This window comes from Sus scrofa, chromosome 9 (assembly GCF_000003025.6).
Source record: "Sus scrofa isolate TJ Tabasco breed Duroc chromosome 9, Sscrofa11.1, whole genome shotgun sequence".
Lineage (NCBI taxonomy): Eukaryota > Metazoa > Chordata > Mammalia > Artiodactyla > Suidae > Sus > Sus scrofa.
The window spans coordinates 71,194,946-71,214,655 of NC_010451.4; the positions used below are offsets into that span (position 1 = coordinate 71,194,946).

The 19,710-nt window shown below is 39.8% G+C and overlaps 1 protein-coding gene across 3 annotated transcripts in view; it reads left to right on the forward strand.

The window, feature by feature from the left end:
- The window catches only part of CDK14 (cyclin dependent kinase 14), a 632,242-nt gene that overhangs the window by 516,934 nt on the left and 95,598 nt on the right, over positions 1–19,710 (forward strand). For all 3 annotated transcript variants that reach the window (XM_021102362.1, XM_021102363.1, XM_021102364.1), the window contains 2 exons: positions 12,546–12,685; positions 18,375–18,518. In XM_021102362.1, the coding sequence (XP_020958021.1) occupies positions 12,546–12,685; positions 18,375–18,490 (256 nt within the window). In that variant the 3' untranslated portion in view covers positions 18,491–18,518. The remainder of the gene's footprint in view (positions 1–12,545; positions 12,686–18,374; positions 18,519–19,710) is intronic.

Sequence of the window (19,710 nt, forward strand, 5' to 3'; positions counted from 1 at the left end):
TATCCCTATATAAGAAAAATGTTAGCATTTGGCAAGCTCTAACAAACCTTAGAGAAGTTTTAAAAAATTATATTATTAGGCTTGTAGAATCAGAAGTTTAGTGCATATGGGTTATAGTGTTTTTTATAAGGTACTAAAAACCACAGTTCTGGAGTTCCCTTTGGCACAGCAGATTAAGGATCCTACTTGTCGCCGCATCAGCTTGGGTTGCTGCTGTGGTGCAGGTTCCATCCCTAGCCTGGGAATTTCCACATGCCAGGGATGTGGGATGGGGGTAGAAACAATTTACAACTCAAAGTCCTTGCTACCAGGTGCTGAGAAGGAGAATTGAGAAGGAGAGTAAAGCGGAGTGCATCTCTGCAAAAACAGTGTAATGAACTAGTTATTAACCTTTTCTTTCCTGTAAGCAAGTTGCATGGAAGTCTGATCTACCTTTGTGATAAAGTAGAAGTAAGTTTAAATACACAGAGCTGTGGAGTTCCCGTCGTGGCGCAGTGGTTAACGAATCCGACTAGGAACCATGAGGTTGCGGGTTCGATCCCTGCCCTTGCTCAGTGGGTTAACGATCCAGTGTTGCCGTGAGCTGTGGTGTAGGTTGCAGACGCGGCTCGGATCCCGTGTTGCTGTGGCTCTGGCGTAGGCCGGTGGCTACAGCTCCGATTCAACCCCTAGCCTGGGAACCTCCATATGCCGAGGGAGCGGCCCAAGAAATAGCAACAACAACAAAAGACAAAAAATAAATAAATAAATAAATAAATAAATACACAGAGCTTTTGTTGAAAAACAATATAAGGAGAAGTTCACTTATCTTAGCTTTTCTCTGTGCATAGTTTATGACAGTGTCTGCATCTGTAGATTTATGAAATGTAAAAATGAAAATCTGTAGCTTCATATTAGTGCCTGGAAAAAGCTGGTATAATTGTGTTAAGTTAACCAATTTCTTAAGGCCAGACCACTCATTATTTGATTTCAGAGTGAACTTAAAAATTCAAAGACATGTCTTTTTTCTGAGGGGTAGAAAATCGTAATAAATAAAATCAAAGCTAGGAAATTTTGAGTAAATATGGTCTAGCTTAAGCTCTGAAATCCAAAGCAAGAATCTAGTGTTCTCCTTTTTCTGGCCCACTTTTTGGCAGTTTATGATACTCTTAACAGTGTCAGTGCTAGCGTTTTCAAAAACTCGATTCATTCATATCCTGCTGAGGGCTCTACAGCAGTTCTGTACTTTTCCAGATAGAGTTTACTGCAAGGGCAACTGTCTGTTGAGTAAGGGTTAGATCTGAAGGAAAGACCTAGCAGTGCAGATTAGTATGACTGGCTTTGGGGATTATTCATCTTGTTCTCATTAAGGTTGCACTCTCCCTGTTGTCTTTTTTTTTTAATATAGGGCACTGGAGGTGTTAACAAGAATAAAGAAAGAATAGTTTCTGTAGCAATAGAGTTCAGAATTAAAGGAAGAGAGAAATATAGAAACATGTAAAGGTGTCCTTAAAAACTTTAAAGTAATCCAATAACCTCTTTACCGACTGAATAACATATAGCTTGGTGTGTGTATATTTATATATATGCATATATACATATTTATATATACATATATATAAATATACACACATAATAAATCTTTGGCATGACATGGACGCTGAGGAGTCAGAAATCTAGATACTCTCCATTTTGTAAGTTAAGGCCCTTGATTATCAGGATCAAACAAAGTAATATGTTTGAAAGCATTCTGTAGACCTTAGAGCTCCCTACAAACAGCATTATGTAGCATTTTGACAGTCAAGTGAACTGACCTTTATGGGAAGGAGTATCTGCCGGGAAATGGCATCATTAAACAGTTGCACTAGAATAAATGAATGAGAATTGAAGTTTTCTTTGTACAGCACAACACAACCTATTTATGGAAACCAATATAAAAATGTTATCTGTTTACCTTGAGGGGAGGAATCTTAATAATTTTTTTTACAGCAGTGCATTGACAAAGAAAGTCTCAGTGTTAAGCAACCCTGTCTTGATTATTAATGTCTTGCCTCTCATTTCATTGTGCAGTCTGGCACGCGGAGTTGAGAAGTTCACTACACAGACCTAAATCTTTCCTTATATTAGTCTGTGTTTTCCCCAAGAGTTTATCCCAATGTCAGAGATCCCTTTCAAGCTCTGCTTGACCAATTATTAATCCCTCTTTGCAAAATGAGTAAATTCAAGCCTGTTTTCTAAAAATAAGTCAAAAATAAGTCAATCAGAGCAGCTTTATGACTGGCATCATCCCTCTAAGTCAGACCTTTGATAAGGTGATTAAATATGAGCATTTTGCTTTTGAGGTATAGACAAGAAAGAGTGTTGAGTCTCACATTCTGGTCAGTACTATTGAGAAAAGAGTCAGACTTGTTATGGGTGGGTGGTGTCTTCACAAATCCTTTTCCAGAGATCAGTTGTGGTATAACCCAGTGGCCAGTGCTCATGTTGGCATCTTTGCCACAGAGACAAGATGTGCCCTGTCAAATGAAAAGACCTGGGCCCTCTGGCTTTGCTCTGTGACAAGGGTGACAATGAGTAAACCATTAATATAGAGACCTTCGGTATCACTGACTCTAGGTCACTCTATTTCCACCTCTGTGAGACAAAGCATACTATGAAGCTTCAGACATAGGCCCACGGTGTATGTTGTTCTTTCCCATCGTAGAATTCAATGTTCTCTTCCATCGTAGAATATTCTAGAACTTTTAAAAATTTCCTTTTAAGCTGTTATGTGGAAATCAATATCTCCACTGAATGCTTTCATAAATAAATTGAACCTTTTACACACTCTTCATGATTAGCTTTCATGAGCTAAAATGTGAATAAATGCCAGCGAAGATTTTTATTGAGATATTTAGAAGTCAACTCTTTGGAACAAAAAGTTATTTGTTTTAGTTGTCCTACAAGCAGATGTATCATCAGTTTTAGAGGGAGTCTTTTGGAACTGCAATGTAAAAACACAACAACAACAAAAACTCCTGCAGTCCCAGTTTATAAAATAACTTTAAAAAGACAAGGATGAGGAGTTCCCATTGTGGCTTAGCACTGATGAACCTCACTAGTATCCATGAGGATGCAGTATCGATCCCTGGCCCTGCTCAGTGGGTTAAGGATCCAGCATAGCAGTGAGCTGTGGCATAGGTCGCAGACGTGGCTGAGATCCTGCATTGCTATGGCTGTGGTATAGGCCGGCAGCTGTAGCTCTGACTCAACCCCTAGCCTAGGAACTTCCATATGACACACACGTATGGCCCTAAAAAAGAAAAAAAAAAAAAAGTCAAGGATGAATTTCTTTCCCACTTCAAGAAAAAAAGTCATCCTCTGAGGCATGTATACTTTGAAGATGTTCCTTAAGGACCAGAACTTGAACTTAAGGTGTTTTTCCCCCAAAATGATTGTCTGTCCCCTTTTTAAATGCATGTGACTCTGGTAAGGTGAAACTTTTGCAAGTATGAAAATTCATACCCTCAGTCCTCAAACATTCAGTCATTCAACCAGTGTCACATCTCCACATTTACCAGGAACCATGCCTCAACCCTGCCATGGCCCAAAATTCTTCCTCTTTTTTTGCACCATCGTTCTCTTCCCTCCACTTTCACTTTTCTCTTCTCAGCTTTGACAGTCTTCCTGAGTGTGGAAAAATACTCTGCTTTGCTCTTTGTTTTCAGGATGGCTTAGAAACTCAGGTGAGCTCTTAAAGCAGTTAGGTGACAGGTTGAGCAGAGGGAAAGGAGAGGCACTGTTGGATCATCGCCTTGGTAATAGATCAGTTAGCTATGGCAGGTGCTGTTATAGCTGTGCTTAACCCCCCAGCCTCTAGTTCACACTCAAGTTCTTCCTAGATTGGAAGCCATGTAGTCTTAGAGCTAGACAACCAGTCATGACCACTAGTCCACATTCCTCATTTCTGAGGACAAAAACTCACCTGCACAAGAAATAAAGAAAACATCCTGTTTTATCCACATTCATGGTCTAAAGCTGTTTTCTGCTATTCATGTTATCTTCTTTCATATCTTCTTTTTTTTTAACATGGGTAAATATGTGCATGTTACATAGATCAGAACTCGAAAAATGTTGAAAATTCGTTACAATTAGAATAGCACAATGCTATAATTTTCCACTGTATTAAAAGCATTTGTTTGAAAGTTGCTCATAAGATTCTCTCCGAACACACACTGAATTCAGTAGAGATCATTTCTCTTCATCGTCATCCAGATTTATAACTTTAAAAAAATTTAAGGTTTTTCCCAGAGAGTTTCCACAAATGACAAACAGTGTCCTTTACTTTTTTAAAAAGCATGAATATGGAGTGAACATAGTTTCTCTCCCACATGCTCCTCCTGTTTACGCAACCCTCTGTGAACACAGAACTGTAAGCTGACAGGTACAGTTCTGAGCAGACCCCCTACTCAGTGACCTGGGATCCAGTACTAAAAGCCAAAAGAAGGCCTCAGGGTTGGCAGTTGCATCTCCCCATTTGCTGGCACGTCTCTTGAGGCACCAAGGAGTCCCTAGGACACGGAAGTCCCAGTGTTACTTGCTCACAGGGGCAGCCCTCCCACTTTGATGTCTTAATGTTCCTTGTGAAAAACCTGCAACACTCCATCCCTCCAAACTGCCCCCCTGACTGAATTTCCTTGACAAATCCACCCACCTGGTCCTCTCACATCTCTGGGTGTCCGGATAGCCATCCCTCTTGATCAAGATGTTGAGCCGTTTGAGAAAATTCTCTGGTACCCTTTTAATAACCTTTCCTACCCCCAGCCTCCGACAACCACTGATCACTTTGCTGTTTCTATCATTTTGCCTTTTTCAGAATGTCATCTAAGTGAAATTATAGAATGTATAGCCCTTGGCTTCTTTCACTTAGGGTAATGCATTTGAGTGTCAGTTATAAAGTTGAGTGGTGAAAGGACATTAGCCTGAAACAACTTCAGTTAGCTAGCTTTTGAGGCTTAACAGAGGTGACGTAAAATAATTAGTGTAAAAAGAAGAAGGCAAGAGGACTTCCCATCATGGCTCAGCGGGAACAAATCCAACTAGGAACCATGAGGTTTCAGGTCCAATCCCTGGCCTTGCTCAGTGGGTTAAGGATCCAGCATTGCCATGAGCTGCGGTGTAGGTCGCAGATGCAGCTTGGATCTGGCACTGCTGTGGCTGTGGCTGGCAGCTGTAGCTCCAGTTAGACCCCTATCCTGGGAACTGCCACATGCCATGAGTGTGGCCCTAAAAAGCAAAAAAAAAGAAAAAATAAAGAGGGGCGGCAAGAAAACAATACCAATTTAAGGAAGAAAGACCTAAAAATTACAAATGTAGATGATTTGATAGTAGCTAATTAGATTATATAAATTATGAATCTATACCTACAGGAGGGAAAAAGTCTTCTCTGCTACCACCAAAAATCACCTAAAATCCTGAAGAAAATACAAGCACATCCGTTCAAATACATACGATCAAACCAAGAAGAAATTAAGTGAAATCCCCAGGGCCAGGAATGAAGAAACCAGAGTGATGAGTAAGCGTTAAAGTTTCAGCTGCCATGGAGGTGTTGCTAAAACAGGAACGCAGAACCACTTGGGGGTCAGGAAACAGGGGTTGAGGCTGGAGGAGGGTAGCACAGGAGTTGAGATTCCCCACAGAAAGACAAGACCCTCAAAGCACTTCAGTCAGTACTAGGCTGGTTTAAAAAAAAAAAAAGAAAAGAAAAAGAAAGAAATCTGCTTCCAGCAAAGAGAAACTGCAAGGACAATTGTTTGTGTTGGCTCTGGCTCTGAATAGAGATGAAGACATCTCCCCTGAGAATCCTACAAGTTTAGGTTTAAATTTACATAGCTCCCTTGGTCTCAGAAGCCAGCAGAAAGAACTGGGAGTACCTAGGTGTGGAGAGAGCTCCAGGGCTCCTGGCAGAGTCAAAAGAAAATGCCTATAGAGAAACACATTCTCAACCCAGGCCCCTCAGGATTCCCACAGATTAACAAAGCCAAAAAATCCAGAATTTTATAAAACCTGAGACAGTCATGGGTGGGGGGCAGTAGCAAAAAACCAGCAAAGCTGGATCCCCTCACCTCACCCAGAACTTCAGGTATTAGGATTTATCAGACCCGAGCTAAACTATATTTAAAATATTTTAAAGCAGCGAAAGACCAAATGAAAAACTGAAACAAGACACCATTAAAGTTGAAAATGCAAATTTGTCAGAGATTTTAAAAGAATTTAAGAGAACAAAATGAATAGCGAAACTAGCATATTCGATGCAACTGATTAGAAAGTCAGTTGAACTGGAAGACTCTGAAGTAATTACCCAGGATGGAGAACAGAGGGACTCATAGATGGAAAATATGAAAGAACAAGTAAAGACATGGAAAAATTAATAAGATGGCATTATGTTGGAGTTACAAAATGAAAGAAGAGAGAAAATTGAGGAAGGGCAATATTCAAAAAGTAATGGCTGAGATTTTCTTCCAGAATTGATGAAAGACATGAAACCTCAAATTCAGGAAACACTATGAATACCAAGCAGGTTAAATCAAAAGAACCCCACATGTCTCAATTGCAAAATTCTGAGGAGGAAGAGAATAGCTAACAGGCGACAAGAGAAGTCTGTGAAATGGTATCTTCAGAGTTAAGGGAAGATGCTTTGAACCTAGAATTATATCTCCAGCCAACTGTTATCCTGCATGAAAAAATAAAAAAAACTGAGAAAATTTGCCACCAGGCTCCTTAGTCATAGAAAAAAATTTAAGTTGCAAAAAGGTAATCTGAAAGGAATGTCTGAAACATGAGAAGAAAGGTGATTAAATAAATGATAAACATGGGAAAAACTAAATAACAACAGTAACAGTGTTTAATGTGTGTCCTTATAAAATTTAGAAAGTAGGAATAAAATATTAGACAGTGCAACAAGAGAGTTGGGACTGGTGTCACCAGAATTTAAGTGTTCCTATGTTCTTTTATAGTTCTTTTATAGAAGGCAAAGAGAAAGTGTAACTCTGAGCTTGAAATAGTTAAAAAGTTAAGGAGCCATATGCTTGAAGAACGAAAGGTCAAAGTATATAAAGTGTGGAAGTTTCTTCTGATATCCTTGATGGTGTAATAAAACTAAATGCAGAGTTCCCGTCGTGGCTCAGCAGTAGTGAACCCAACTAGTATCCATGAGGACGTGGGTTCGATCCCTGGCCTTGCTTAGTGGGTTAAGGATCCAGCATTGCGATGAGCTGTGGTGTAGGTCACAGACATGTCTTGGATCTGGCATTGCTGTGGCTGTGGTGTAGGCCAGAAGCTACAGCTCTGATTTGACCCCTAGCCCAGGAACTTCCTGATGCCGCAGGGACAGCCCTAAAAAGAAAACAAAACAAAACAAAACAAAACAAAAAAAACACTAAACCAACTTTCCCAAAGGAGGACATGACTGGTAGTCAATTGGGCAATTCTTCAGTATTCTTGGTCACATATTTATTAAGTTTCTGGAGGGCAGTGGGGATGATTGCCAGGAACACAGAATGACCTCTAAACAGACAAGTGAATTATAGAAAGAAATTCATCATGATTTCACCAAGAAGGTCCATCAGAGGACATAGCTAGATACAGGAGGATTGAAATAAAAACAGGAGGGCATGCTACAGGAGTTCTGACCTCAGTGGGCTAAACCTGGGGGACCTTGCTTTCTGTTGCCTTGTTACTGGAGTGCCTCATTACCAGATTACAGAATTGCTGAGACTTGTCAGGGGAAATCACCTTACTTCCCATTATTCCCAACCTCAAATGCAAAGCCCTGAGAATTTCAAGGGTAGTATATTGAAGTAGACTTTAGTTTCCTTACATCGTTCTTTACATGCTTCTGTATTCTATATGCAACATTTTAATTTTTTTATAATTCTATTGAGTTTTTCTTTTCTTTTCTTTTCTTTTTTTTTTTTTTTTTTTTCATTTTTGGCCGCCCCGCAGCATGTGGAGTTCCCAGGCCAGGGATCAGATCTGAGCCACAGTTTGGACCTAAGCTGCAGCTGTGGCAACAATGGATCCTTACCCAACCATGCCAGGCCAGGAATTGAACCTGCATCCCAACACTCCCAAGATGCCGCCCATCCCACTGTGCCACAACAGGAACTCCTTTCGTGTTTTTTAACTAACTTAATATGGCTCAAATGAAGTGACCAACTCTTGTGAAGTTATTCACAGAACAATCCAGCCAGTGTGACCTTCAACACATTTACAGAGGGGCTTAAAATATGTGGCATTGCCACAGTGGTAAGAACATGTGAAGCCATTTACAACACTGCTTTTGGAAAAAAGGCATCAGGTTCTGAGTTGGCCAAAGGTTGGTGTTGCATTGCCATCCAACCAGACTGTGGATGCTGGGTTATGTCTTGTAAAAGAAGAGTTTCTTCAAGGACCATCAGTGTGTTGCAGATCTTGGGAGAGCTCTAGTGCTTATTGTCATAGCTTGAATTGAAAGTGGAATGAAATGTGAAGATGCAGTAAAGGTCATTAAGACAAAAGTGAAGTGGAGATTTTATTTTATTTTATTTATTTATTTGTTTGTTTATTTACTTGTCTTTTGTCTTTTTAGGGCTGCAATAGCAGCATATGGAGGTTTCCAGGCTAGGGGTCAGATCAGAGTTGCAGCTTCCGGCCGACACCACAGCCACAGCAACATGGGATCTGAGCCACATCTGCGATCTACATACACCACAGCTCATGGCAACACGGGATCCTTAACCCACTGAGCGAGGCCAGGGATCCAGCCTTCATCCTCATGGATGCTGCCTTCATCCTCATGGATGCTAGTCAGATTCATTTCCATTGAGCCACTACAGGAACTCCCAGGGTGGAAATTTTAAAAGCAAGCAACCTTTGTATGTGGAGAAGTGTCTTAAAATTCACCTGCACTTAATAGATACCAGTAGTCATAAAAGTTACTGTTGGAAGTCAGTAAAGCTGGTCTGCCTGGTGTCTTAAGTTCCTTGGAAATGGTGCTTAAGACTGGACCAATTTATTGTACATATTAGCCAGTGTGTAGACCTGGTGAATGATAAGTCTAATGAAGCTTTCCATAGGAGCACTGATGAGCAGTTTTATCAGGTCTCAAGCTTAGCAGAATTGTAGCCTCTGTATTTGGATTATGATCATCCTCTTTGGAAACTTAGCAAAAGATTCTTGCCGTTCAGCTCTTAAAATGTGCTTCTCATTTTTATCAATTGTCATTTCCTGAAACCATGCAATATTGGGTTATAAGTCTTTTTCAAGTCTTTCCCATGCCTGAATCTTATCAATATATAAGACATTTAGAGAGATTGGGCACCAAAATACTCAGTGCAATACTTGTATGTTTTTAATATACAGAATTTAAATCACAGGAACTGTCTTCTGTGCTTTATCCCCTCCATCATTTCATACATTGATCGTAGGGCCTATATGGCTACTTGCCTGCTACTTTATGTCTATATCTCCCATGTTTAAAACAATATACATCAGATTTGTGTAACCAAAGATTTCGTTGGCTTTTGACCAAGTCTTACGATGATTTTTTAATGTCTTTCTATAAATCTCATTTTGTGCTGTTATGAAAACTTCTATTTTGAAAATCACAAATCTCTGGTTGTAAAGTTCATGCAAAGTCCACATTGTACAGAAGCATGTATCTTTAATGTCTCCAGATAAATATGTCTTAAAATTAATTTAATGTTTGCACTTTAGGATATAACTTAAAAGAGAGGGCCTAAAAAAAGAGTGAGAATGGGCTATTAAGTATTTTTAGCAAAACATTGTGCTTGTCTTATGTAGGACATATGGAATATGCCCTTTAGCTTAGTCAATATTTTTTTAAGGTAGACATGATTTGTTGTTGTAGCTAACATAATTCTGAATCTTAAAATTTCTGAAAATCCTCTGATTTTGTTCCTATTTTTATTGGAAGTTGTTTGCCAACCATTGCTGTTAGCAGTGTGAATTTTTGCCTTCTCTGCCAATCTTCCTTACAAAAAGAAAAGTTAGGTTTTGCTAGTGAATTAAGCAAACATGTAATATTTTATATTCCTGTTGAGGTGTATAACTTAATTTTTGTATACTTGATAATTTGTCTTGTGATGTACTTGGTAAAATGGTGCTGTGTACTGATGTTAGTTCAGTCACGTATTTATATGATCTAGAATGTATGGTTATAGGTTTTTGGGAGAAATAATGTGTCACTGTACATCAGCTTGTAAAAACTTAGAGTTTATACATCTAAATAAATATGGAAATATAAAAAAAGAAAGAAAAAAGTGTAATCAGTAAGCAGATGGAAATAAAATGCATAAAATGCATAACTTCTAAAATAGAAGATGGAAAATATTTTAAGACTCAATCCAAAAGAGGGCAGGAAAAGAGTAAAAAGGAAAAGCAGAACAAAATAGGATACGACATTAAGATGATAATAGTAGTTCCAAATATATCGGTAATCATGAAATATAAAAGGGACTAAATTTTTTACCTTAGAAGATGGGGGTTGTTTGATAAACATTAGACCCAGCTATGTAATATTTATGAGACACCTTAAAATTGAATATGGAATAGTAAAAGTAAGAGAATGACAAAAGGTAGGACAGGCAAATACTAAACAAAAGAAAGACGATGTCATTAAATTAATAAGGGGGGAAAAAAAGGACTTTAGCCCAGAAAGCTATTTATTAAAGATAGAGATGGTCACCACAGAAGGATTAAAGACTGAATTTACCAGGAAGATACAACAATGCTAGACTGTTAAGCATTTAATTACCCAAATTTACAACATAGAAAACAGAACTTGGTGAAGTCGCAGGGAAAGACTGTCTATAAACTGAAAGCACAAGGAGTTCCCATTGTGGCTCAGTGGGTTAAGAACACGACTAGTATCTATGAGGACGTGGGTATGATCCTTGGCCTCTCTCAGTGGCTTAAGGATCTGTTGTCGCCGTGAGCTGTGGTATAGGTCACAGATGTGGCTCGGATCTGTGGCTGTGGCGTAGGCCGGCGGCTACAGCTCCAATTAGACCCACAGTCTGGCAACCTCCATATGCCAGCAGTACGGCCCTAAAAGGGACAGAAGACAAAAAACAAACAAACAAACAAAAACAACCATTGCAGCAGCCAAACACTGAGCCCATCTGTGAGACCTTCACCTATGAAGATTTAGAGAGAAAGTCTCTTAGGTTGGGGTCTTTAATGTTTTTCTTGGCTCTTCTCCCTTTTTCTTCCTCTACCCAAGTCCATGACCCTTTTTCTCCCCCACCCACCCCCCAACCCTACATCCTGACCCATAACAATTTAAAATCAGTATTAAAGAGCTGCTTCAGAAGGACAAGGAAGAGAATTGTTGGTCATTGAAGAAAGATGTTTATTGGCTAATGGCATGTTTTGTAGGCTTTTGAAAGAATCTCCACTAGCAGATGTAACTTTTCTCCACATTCTTCTGGCTGCCTTAGAGTCCCTGTACTTACTGCATCTTGTTGCAGAAACTCAGGAATCTGCGCATAAAAGCCTTTAGAAATGATCGGAGAACTTGGCAAATGCAAACTACATTAGAGTTAGCTAGTTCTGACTGGGTTTCAATCCACTCAACCTGCTAACTGAGCAACCCACCACCTTCTCGGACTTCCGCTTAGCTCCACTGCTACTAGATGGAAACAGAGTTACTGGGTGGAGTAATAAATATGACAGTACATGAGAAGTGCCTAGGAACGAGCTTGAACCACGTTCAACTGTTCATATATGGGAGTCGCTATTAGGAAGACTTTAATTATTGTTTTTATGTTAATTATCTGGGTTTGATTGCCCTGAGAAATGAAATGGAGATTCCGTGAAAAACAAGCCTGGGCTGGACAGTGTGGTCTGCTACCCATTTGAAAGCTGGTACCACATGGAAGATTTTACTCCTCTGCTTTTTTGGTGATCTTGAGACATAGTTTCTGTCTGCTGTTGTTTTTAAGGTCATCTTGAATTGATTCAGTCCCATGTGGTTTAAGCTTATTCCCTTTGTTAACCTGCATGTTAATGTTACAATTGTTGAAAGGGTACTTATCCCAATAATTTTATATTCAATGTAAGAAAATGTAAATTCTTAGAGGGAAGGTAACTTTAGTAACTAGAGAATTTGATAGCAGATTTATTTTAATTCTCCTGATTATTTTGTATTAATTTTCCTATAAATGTATCCAGATGTGTATGCGGTCCCTAGATTCTATGAAAAAATTCTGGCAACTATTTGATAAATTATCTTCTGAAATTTTTTACCTTGGGACCTAATTTTATCCTGAAAATACCAACCCTTTGCTTATAGTAGAAGTATGTTAAATCAATAAGACTAGGATATCAAGAATAAAAGCCAGCCAATTTAGAGTAACAAATACTCTAAGAACTAATGTGAATTCTGCTCTTTATTTTCAACAGGCAATTTGACTTGTTTTCTTGACCAGGAATAAATAAGTCCAGAAAAATTAGGTGAGGCTTATGTCTTACTAGTGAATTTTCTTGTGTGTTCTGATTTCTCTCTTTTTTGCTTGTGTTTTCAGGCTCAGCTATGTGAATCATGCAGAGGATCTGGCCTCCAAGCTCCTACAGTGTTCCCCAAAGAACAGACTATCAGCCCAGGCTGCCTTGAGCCACGAGTATTTTAGTGACCTGCCCCCACGGCTATGGGAACTGACTGATAGTGAGTATGACAATTCGAAACATCCAGTTGAAGCAGGGACATGGTTTTAGCATGTATGTATGGCACACAGGTAGAGAGACTCACATGTTTATATGTGCATCTGTAATATGTATATTTGTAAGTGAATTGTGTGTGTGTGTGTGTGTACATGCATGTATATATGAGAGGGAGAGAGGGAGGGAAAAAGAATGAGGGGAGAGGGTAGAAAGTGTATATATTTAGTGGAATCCTGCCATTCAATTGCTAGCTTACCAGACACAGGAAGAAAATGGATTCCTTTTTTTGCTATCTCTGCTCTGCAGTCAGCAGCTGCGTGTCTTTGTATTTGATTATGTGTGTGTCCAAAAAAAAAAAAAAAAAAAATGATCTGAGCAGTCATAAAGGAGAAGGAATATATGATTTACATATTTAGTGCTTTATGCATACCGTACTTTTTAACTGGCTGCAGTACACATAGTAGAAATGATTCATTTCTGTTTGATTCTCAGAGACCATCTTGGTTGTTATAACAATAACCTTAAAAAGGGCTGCTATGCAGTGAGCTGACGAACAGAGTTGGCGGTTGGTTAATGCACTGAATTGACATGTAAGAACTGAAGACATGTAATTCATTTTAACTAGAAACGCTCTCGGTATTCATACAGAGCTCTTCTCTGGATCTTTTAAAACAAAACACATTCCTGGGTGGGTTTTTGTTTTGTTTTTACAAAAGCGTTCGTATTTACACAGCCTTTTCCAATTAGATTTTAAATATCTGGGGGAGGATTTATGGCTGGGAGGATCTCATCTTTCTTCCAAAGTGTGAAACAAAATTCTTGTGAAATTTTGCTGAACACTATTGCAATAAGAATGTTTTTCTTTGACGGTAATACGTTCTTTCCAATGCTAATTAGAGGTATTTCTTCTCATACCCTTTTTTGTTCTAAAAATTAATATACTGCATATATGGATAGATATTGATAATGTCATTATTAATCCTTGCGTATACATCACTTACCATAGACATACATAGAAGTTACTTCTTTAATCTCTTGGTCTTTAGACTTTCTCCCCCCCATGATAGCTTTGGAGGCTCCTCAGTGACAGTAACCTTTTCTTTTGGAATTGAGTCCCAAGTAACAATGCTTAAGTATTTCTACCCTAAATCTTTTCTGATATCCCAGGTTTAATTGTCATTACTTTTTTTTTAACTCTAGAGTGACTATAGCTATATTAACCCACTACTCCACCGTGCTTCAAAAATCCTCACTATTTCATAACATCTTTATTCCATATTCTACCCTCCTTCCTTTCTAGAAGTCTACCCCCTGACCACTACTACAGCTGTTCCCACTTTTTAAAAAATTTAGAGACAAAAATCCCTGTAGAAAAATAAGCTATTGGTGACATACCTTCCCATATAAAAAAAAAATGATGCAAATGGATGCATTAGTTTATGACTCATCAAACTCAAACGTATGGTTTGTTTTTGCATTTAGTATAACTTGTAACTGGATATCACTGCTCCTTGGTGACATCTCAATCCCATCTGACTTGATGATTGAGTTTAAGCCAGGATTCTGATGGTCTATGAATTCTGAATTCTGTAGTAGTACTTTTCTGTTAATATGGACTTATTACCCACTTGCCACTTAGTTTATCAGCCAGTGGTTAAATCCAGTTTCTATCAGTAAGTAAATGCCTACACATTATCACTCGGCAGCAGGCTGCCAGCGGAGACAGCCTTGTCCCCGTCATTAACAAGCACAATGTATGCAGAACACCAGAGGGGAATTAAAACCACAAAAAATACCTCAGGGTGGTATTTTTAATATGAGAATTTAATTTGTAATTTCACAGATTAAGAATTTTGGCTGCATTAATCCCTTTATCAGCTCACAGCAGGCTATTTGCAGAAGCATAACCATAAGGCGATATTCATTGGCAGAAACACGTCTTTGCATAACGTTAAACATCAGGAGCAGTGAAACCTTTTGAAGGGGGGAGAATAAAGATGAAAAATCATTATATTTTTCAAGCAAGAATCTGCTAAATGCCTCCGGTAACAATTTTGAGTTACAGAAATGCTATTTCTGTGTCTAGTAGATAATCATTATGAAGCATAAATCCAGGCGCAAGAAAGGACAATCCCAGTATTAAATACCACAGTCATTTCCATTTCGAACAACGTGGTCGTCCTTGTAAACATGTTGACAAAACAAAGAATTCCTAAGCTTTGGAGACTTTGGGAACTAGTTCTTTTAGTTTTGAGGTGACTGGTTTGGGTGACTCTCTTATTGAGGTTAATATTCCGCAGACTAGATTTAGGCATTCTTAAAATTAAATTTTACGTGTGGAGTCTCATAAAAGTTTACCACCTGGCAAACAGCAGCAGCAGCAGCAGTGGCGGCGGTGCCAGGATCCTCATACTCTTCCTTTTCCAGGAGATTTGGAAGGGGGTCCATCTGAAAAGAAGTGTTGCCGAATCAATAAATGGATTGTCTTAGCAACCAAGTCATGGTTTAGATTTATCAGTTTCAGGAACCTCACATTAATACCTAGTCTGCTCAGGCTGCAATAGCAAAATACCGTAGACTGGGGCTTAAAAAAACCCCCACACATTTATTTCTCCTGGTTCTGAAGGCTGGGAAGTCCAAGATCAAGGCGCAGCAAATTCAGAGTTCCTGATGAAAGAGCCACCTTCCTGTATCCTCACATGGCAACCAGAAAGAGTGACACCTCTCTCTCTCTCTTCCTTTTCATACAGAGCCACTAATCTCATCCTAAGGGTCACATCCTCATGACTTCATCTAACCCTAATTACTACCCAAAGGCTCCATCCCAAATATTATCACATTGGGGGTTAAGACTTAACTTTACGAATTTTGGAGGGATGCAGTTAAATCCATAGCAGCACATTCTTAAAGACAGGTCATAGCATTTTTTTAAAAAAAGAATGTCCACAAAGGGAAAACACTTATGCAAGCAGAAGGCAAACCCAGGTTAAACAGAGAAGATTGTAACAAAAAATAAGTTCAGAGTGGACTCCAGCCTTCTTGGCCTACTTTAATATATCAGACCTTTCGAGAAGAGTATCAAGTGTTATTAGAACCTTGGTTACACAGAGCACTGCAGTCATTCCATGGATTCTTATAAAAATGAAGTTTTAAGCTCATGCCAGATTGTTATTTGCTTTGGAAGAACATATAACAAAGTAATACCTTTCTTTATTGTGCTAGTCCTTAAAACCTCACCAATTTATGTAACACCAAAATTTAGAAGTCATGTATTAGTGTGCCACTGAAGCAGGAAGAACAAATTCATCAAGCAAGAATAATGGTACAGTTACCTGGGGATCTGGCAGTTAAAGCTGGCTAATTCTGGTGGCACCCTCTCATTCTCCCTCTATCCCAAAACCCCAACAGCCTTGCCCCACTTCTTCACAAAGATTTAATTGCAGGGAAGTAAATGGAGGGCTGATTTAGAGGAAATTCATTACTTTTCCCAAATACACCACAGGGCATTCTCCTGTGTATACTATCAAGTTACATAAATTATTGAAGCTGAACTACCCTTGTCAAAGTAAATGAACAAAATACACTTCATAGCGCAGAGTCCTTGATTTTATTACATTCATTTGCTAATTCGCTAAACTCAGATCCACAGTAAAAGAAGGCCAACAAATTGGTGCAGTGAGAAGAGCACTGAACTGGGAATCAGACCACCTGGATTAGAGCTTCAGCTCTGCCGTTAACCAGCCAGGTCACTTTGGACAAGTATCTTCGTCTCTGTGGGTTTCTAGTTTCTCATTTACAGACACAGTGATCCCAAAGACCTTTCTAGCTCCAATGTTGGTAACTTTCCTACTTCCTCCTATATATGTCCTATATATTATCCTAAAGCAATATTAGGTCATTAATGGAGCTACATGCCATCTTTTTAAAAATAAAAGACACCCCCCCCCATTCACATATATTTGCTGCTCCAGTTCCTGGACTTTCATTCTCTCTTGAATCCTTTTGAACCAAGTTTTTGCACTCAAGACTCCACAGCTGCCGGTGTTTGTCTTTATCCATTGGTCTCTCCCCACCACCCAAGCCCTCATCTTGATCCATCAGCATAATTCAACACAACTAACCACCACCTCCTCCTGGGAACGTTTCTTTCTCTTGGCTTCCAGGACAGTTCCCTTTGCCTCCCTAAACATTCCTTTTCATACTCCTTTGCAAGACTTCTCATCAGCCAGGCTTCTTACTCTTTGAGTGCCCCGGGGCTTAATCCTCAGATCATCCCATCTGCATATGCTCCCTAGAGCCTCGATGGTCTCATTTAATCTCATGATTTAGATAGCATCTGTACACTGACAGCTTCCACCTCCCCATCCCTAGTCCTATTTTCCCTGACTCCAGACTTGCACATCCAGCTAACTACCAGACATCTCCATTTGGCAGTCTACTCGGCATCTCCACCTTAATGTTACCACCACTGGGGAGTTCCTGTCGTGGAGCAGTGGTTAACAAATCCGACTAGGAACCGTGAGGTTGCGGGTTCGATCCCTGCCCTTGCTCAGTGGGTTAACGAACGATCCGGCATTGCTGTGAGCTGTGGTGTAGGTTGCAGACATGGCTTGGATCCTGCGTTGCTGTGGCTCTGGCTAGGCTGGCAGCTACAGCTCTGATTCGACCCCTAGCCTGGGAACCTCCATATGCTGCGGGAGTGGCCCAAGAAATGGCAAAAAGACAAAAAAAAAAAAAAAAAAAAAATATTACCACCACTGAACTCCAGATCTTTTCCCCCCAGGCTGGCCCATTTTGTAGTCTCCACCTTGTGAATAAATGGCAGTGTCATTCTTCCAGGTGTTGGAAGTTATCCTTGATACCTCTTCTTTTGTCTCTCCCAAATCCAGTTCTTCCATAGACCCTGTTGACTCTACAGTCAACACAGATCAATACACCATCCCCACCTCCCCACTGCCATCACCCTGCCCAGGGCACTCACCATCTTCTTTCACCTATATTTTTACAGTAGCCTCCTCACTGTTTTGCCTGCTTCTCTCCTTGCTCCTTAGGCTTTGCTGTTTCCTCTTTCTTCAGTTCACCCTGGCTCTTCCTCTAGATACATGCGGGACTCACCCTTGCACTTTTTGGGGTTCTCTGCTCAGCTGTGCCTTACCTGGGAAGCCTTCACTGACCTGCTTCTACCCCAGCACTTCCGATTTCTCTTCCCTGTGTAGTTTTTCTTTCTAACACATGGTGATATATTTGTTATCGTGTTTATTATCTCCTTCTCCTAGGTGGAATCTACCAAAACCAGAGTTTCTTTTCATTCTGATTTATACACTGTAGGATTCCGAAAGCATAGAACAGTTGTGGAGCTCCTTTAACATTTCTCCACAGAATGAATGAAAGAGTAGCACAAAGGGCAAAATATGTCATGACCAAATTCAATTATTCTAGATAGAGAAATGTGAGAGATAGCTGAGTTGTGGTTTGGAGGGAAAGGCAGACTATCCTGTAGTGTGTGTGTGTGTGTGTGTGTGTGTATGTGTGTGGCTGGGACACCTTGACATTTCAAAGACCAGTGCAGGTCATGATGTTTCATGTGCTGGTCATCCACATTGCATCCCAATCTCCCTTTTTTTTTTTTTGCAAGAAAAGATTATAAATACACCTATAAATGTATAAATGAAAACTTTTCATTCTGTCCACAGTGTCTTCTATTTTTACCGTCCCAAATGTAAGATTGCAACCAGAAGCTGGAGAAAGCACGCGGGCCTTTGGGAAAAACAATAGTTATGGCAAAAGTCTGTCAAACAGCAAGCACTGATGCACACGGCGTTCTCAAGGGAGCACAGGTAAGACGCCCTACTTTACTTGGAAAGGAATAGTGAAAGGACATCAAGTCGATCTTTCAAACATAGCAGTTTGGATTTTTTTTTTCCTATGAATCTTAGGAACTTCTAACGGTCGTCGTGGCATTCATTACCGAGTCTAGTGAGGCACACCAGTGCCAGTCATTTCCATATTTTTAGGTACTTGCTGGATTCTAACCAAAATGGTATTTTATTTATGTCGTCATAAGCAAATCATTTCACTACTCACACCTTCTTCATTGAGATTAGAAAATGGTTAACCTTGGACGGTACCTAAGCCACAGACCTCCTTCGTTTGCCCCACACAGTTTTTTTCCTTGGTTGTGCTTGTTGGGGAGATTTTACACAAAGTCTGGGCTTCTGGTTTTCATCGAAAAAATCAGCAACTCTGGCACCACTGTGCTCACATTTCTGCCAGAAGTCTGTGTGTCACTCAACTGTGGCTGCCTCCTTTGAAAGGACATGGGCTCCCTATTTTAGCTTAGTGACCAGGTGGCCACTTCACCCATTTTTCTAATTCCTGCATGGCCCCTAGTACAGACCTTATCATGGTGAAGCTTTTATTTCCTGTTTGATTCTTTGACCTCTGCTATTCTGCACATGGAAAGCATAACCTAAACCAAGACAATTGCTAAGCGTATCAGCCTGTCCCAGTCATCACACAGGCTTTCCAGAAACAAGCAAAAGACGGCAGCTTCTGAAAAGACTGTGTCTTTATTGCCAGATGGAAATGTCTGGGTTTTTTGGAATTTATGCCTGTATAAAAAATATATGTATATGTCTTTTTGTTTAATGTAACATAACTCTGAAGCAAATAGAGCACAAACCTTTTTGTGGGGAAGGCTCTGTGTTTGCTTGCCCATATTTTTTAGTTGCTCATGTGGATATTTCGTAAATAAACATTCCAGGAAATGGAAGGGGACACACAGCATTGCAAGGGCTCCTCTTCCTCTCTCTCTTAATTTGAAATATGTTAACAGGCTGAACTGTCAGCAAGACCAAGAGAGCAAATTAAACTGTCCACATTGTCTTCTGGGTGATTAGCCAACAGCTTTGGACTTAGCTCTTGCGTACGCTCAAGGCAGGGACCAATTTTGGCCTCTCAGGACTATTGTGGTGATTTATGAATGATTGGAGAAAAGATTCCCAAATTGCTCAAAGATGGCATGGAAAT